Here is a 4,081-nt window from a genome sequence, read left to right as displayed (position 1 = left end):
AAAAACCTTTTAAGGGGGATTTCTATGCACATCATCTAAATATTATATATTTACATATCAAATACTTAAAATTAGAAATATCAATAAATGATCAGATTTGACAATTTGACTCGAACCCAACTTAAAAATTTGAGTTTTGGTTGACCCCTGTAATATATGAGTTTGATTTGAGTTCGGAATTCTAATCCGTTTAATTGCCCAATCAAATTCGAGTTGATTAGGGAAACTAATTTGACTTCATTGTGACTTGTTTATTATTATTTTTTTACCTTAAATATTTAGCTTCTTTTATGTTCTTATTTTTTATTAATTAATCTAAACTCTATAATTGAAATGTTACAATTTTTTTCAATCAAAATGAATTAATGGAATCAATTTCAAGTCATTAGGGTTATCAACGGGTTCGAATTAAGTCAACCCTTTATGACTCATTTATTAAACGATTAACATTCTAATCAATTTTCAATAGAACCTAAATCAAATCCGACTTATTAATCTATTTTGACATCCCTAAATTAAATCTTTATATTTTTTTACCTAACATCTAAAATTTTAAAACATAATAAAATATCACTAATGTGTTTGTTAAAGCGATATATATATATATATATATATATATATATAGGAAGACCTGCATTTTAACGTTAGTTTAACGCCGTTTATGAAACTGTGCCGATCCATATTAACGTTCGAATTGATGCGAAATGACGTAAATCTCCCCACTATTTTGTCCTTATTGCGATGAGGACACCTTGGAATGTTGTAGCTGCGTCCTTTCAGTGAAGTTCCCACGCTTGAGAACGGCCATTTCCTGCTTCAAACGTCGTCAATGGCACTGTACTTCTCCCAGCGCATATAAAAAACGTTCGAATTGATGCGAAATGACGTAAATCTCCCCACTATTTTGTCCTTATTGCGATGAGGACACCTTGGAATGTTGTAGCTGCGTCCTTTCAGTGAAGTTCCCACGCTTGAGAACGGCCATTTCCTGCTTCAAACGTCGTCAATGGCACTGTACTTCTCCCAGCGCATATAAAATGTGCGTAGGCCATTCTCTTCTCCTCTCACGGCTGCCGAGCTCATCTTCTGAAAGAATCAAGAGGAGTCCCTTTGAAAGGAGGGAAATTTTTGCAGAGAGGAGAGCCGCTGTGAGGGGGAGTTTTGGTTCCGTCGATCAATCGATCGAAGGGAAGCTCAGAGGAATTGATGCGTTCAGTTCTTTGTTCCCGCCGACTATCCAATCAAAGCTTTCGTTGCTCATTTCTTCGATTTGCTTCCCCTGAGGTGAGAATCTGTCTTCAACCAGGCTTCTTTGATGTTAATCAGGAAATGGCTGCCGTGTTTTTGGTTCTTTGCATGCTTTGCTTGTTTCAAATGTTGTTGTGGTGTTTAATAGTCTGAAGGCTAAATCGTTTGGATTTCTTGATGATCTTTTAGGTTTTGGGAAGAGTGAGGTTTCCAGTGGGATTTTTCGACAGATCTCGTGGGATGATGCGGTTTGAAGGAATTTGATGGTTTCTTACGGTTTGAAGAGCTCTAGCGAGTGTCGATCTCGTCCCTTTTTTTAGTGGGATAGGATTGTTGCTTGTGGTTTTCTAGCTTGTAAGGAAGATGTCGTCTGCAGGAATCGCAGTTAGCCACTATAGGGTGGATCAGGTTCTCTCCCCAGTCCGGACTGAACGCAGTTACTTGGACGAATTCGTCCTGATCTACCTTACCTTCCCAGGCTCACCGGCGATGCCAATGAGAGTTCTTGAGTCTGACTCAATTGCCTCTGTCAAGCTTCGGATCCAGAGCTCCAAAGGATTTGCTGTCAAGAACCAGAAGCTGGTCTTTGATGGCAGGGAGCTGACCCGGAATGATTGGCTTGTCCGCGACTATGGTTTGTCTGATGGCAATGTCATTCATCTTTTAATCCGTCCTTCTGATCTCCGATTAATCGCTGTAACTACTGCCTGCGGCAAGAAATTTGAGCTCCAGGTTGAGCAGAATCGGAATGTTGCGTACATTAAGGATCAGATTGCCAATAAGGGTAAAGATTTTGCGGATATTAGAAATCAGAAGCTTGTATGTGATGGAGAGGAGCTTGATGATCGCCTGCTGATCAATGACATCTGCAAGAATAATGATTCTGTCATCAAGTTGTCGATCCGTAAGAGGAAGAAAGATGATGATTCGAATAAAGTTACGGGAAAACCATTTGACAGACAGTCTTGGATTGCGCCAGTTATTGTAAACCCTAAGGTCAAGCTATCTCCGATCCTAGAGGAAATGATGAGTGCCGTGGATGTTGGGCTAGAGAAGAGAATCAAGCCAGTCATGTCTTCAGAAGGTTCAGGTGGAGTTTACTTCATGAAGGAAGGTTCAGGTTGCAAGAATGTGGCCGTCTTCAAGCCAATTGACGAGGAGCCAATGGCCGAGAACAATCCTCGTGGACTCCCATTGTCTCGAGATGGTGAAGGGCTCAAAAAGGGGACACGTGTGGGGGAAGGTGCATTGAGGGAAGTTGCAGCTTACATCCTTGATCATCCAGCGAGTGGTCGCCGGAGTTTTCTCTCCGATGAACCTGGATTTTCCGGGGTTCCCCCGACAGCCATGGTCCAATGCTTGCGCGGTTTTGACGATGCTTTTGAACCAAAGGATTTCAAGATGGGATCACTGCAAATGTTTGTTAAGAACTGTGGAAGCTGTGAAGATCTTGGTCCTCGGGCATTTCCCGTTGAAGAAGTTCACAAGATAGCTGTTCTGGATCTAAGGCTCGTTAATGCCGATCGCCATGCTGGGAACATTTTGTTGTGCAGGGAGGGAGAAGCCGGCAAAATCATGCTGGTTCCTATTGACCATGGATACTGCTTACCTGAGCATGTAAGTGTTCAAAATTCTGTTTTTTTTGTTCCATTTTTCAAGCTTTGATGAGTAAGATATTGTATTGATATTTTTCTGACATGAAAATTACAGTTTGAAGATTGCACATTCGACTGGCTCTTCTGGCCCCAAGCTCGGCAGCCATTTGATTCCAGAACCTTGGATTACATAAAAACCCTAGATGCAGAAAAGGATCTGGCCCTCCTCAAGTTCTATGGCTGGGAGCCATCACTGGAGTGCTCTCGAACTTTTCTCATCTCTACCATGCTATTGAAGAAAGGAGCAGAAAGGAGGCTCACTCCCTATGAAATTGGGAACATCTTGTGTAGAGAGACAATCAATAAGCAATCCAAGATTGAAGAAATGATCTTCAAAGCCATGGATTCCGTCCTTCCAGGCTCCACTGAAGCTGCTTTCCTGGAAAAAATTTCAGAGATTATGGATCATTATCTCGACAAACTTACATCAGCTTAATATATATATAGAACAAGTAAATAATGATAGTGGAAGAAGGGGCTTGCACTTGATTTTGCTGGAGGAAGCCCTCTCTGCTTTTTGTTCATAGATAGATGGTCTGTCCTGACACACCCATTCAGAAACTGGTATGGGAGGTCGCTGAGATGATATTCTAAGGCTAATGCAGTGATCAGTTGTGCTATTTTTGCAGCTCTGTAGGTATTTGTTACATGATTGGGGTAGAAATCAAGCTCCCCAATGTTGGTGTATTCTTTATTGTTGGTTGATTCTCAACTGTCTATTTGTCTTCTTCTTCAGATTCATATCAGGGATGTTGAAAGTAAAACCTTAGTCCTTTGATTTGAATTTAGAGTTGTACTGATGGTGTTTTTGTTATGATCAGTGGTTGAATCAGAGGATGTTTGAGGTAGCTTTTGTCTCCTTTAGATTTAAGAAAAGCTGTGTATAATTTGGTAATTTTGTTTTCTGAATTCTCTTTCAATCATGTATATCCTTCTTAAATTTGAGTAAATATTTTCACCTCCTTAATTGAAATCCTAATTCTGCCACTGATTCTGATGTCAAAACTGCATAATTTGTAGCTATACTCATATTGATTTAGGCTTCGTTTGGGACGGCTATTGCTTTCTAAAACTGAGTTTTAATACAAAAATAAAAAAAAATTTGTACTAAAACTCCGTTTTAGAAAGCAATAAAAAAGCCGTCTCAAACGAACCCTTAGTCTTCGTTTGAGATAGCT

At 40.2% G+C, this 4,081-nt stretch overlaps 1 protein-coding gene across 1 annotated transcript; it reads left to right on the top strand.

Annotated features, from left to right (window-relative positions):
- Positions 1-1,040: 1,040 nt before the first annotated feature.
- On the top strand, positions 1,041-3,855 carry LOC110103846 (phosphatidylinositol 4-kinase gamma 4). The gene is made up of 3 exons (XM_020832707.2): positions 1,041-1,284; positions 1,438-2,865; positions 2,959-3,855. Exons 2-3 carry the CDS (start codon positions 1,612-1,614, stop codon positions 3,337-3,339), a joined length of 1,635 nt encoding a protein of 544 aa, XP_020688366.1. The 5' UTR covers positions 1,041-1,284; positions 1,438-1,611; the 3' UTR covers positions 3,340-3,855.
- The last annotated feature ends 226 nt before the right edge of the window (positions 3,856-4,081 follow it).

The sequence above is a fragment of the Dendrobium catenatum genome, unplaced genomic scaffold (genome assembly GCF_001605985.2).
Source record: "Dendrobium catenatum unplaced genomic scaffold, ASM160598v2 fragScaff_scaffold_1211, whole genome shotgun sequence".
NCBI classification, from domain to species: Eukaryota; Viridiplantae; Streptophyta; class Magnoliopsida; order Asparagales; family Orchidaceae; genus Dendrobium; species Dendrobium catenatum.
Note: the sequence above shows the minus strand (reverse complement) of the source record. Positions and strands in the feature narration are given on the sequence as shown.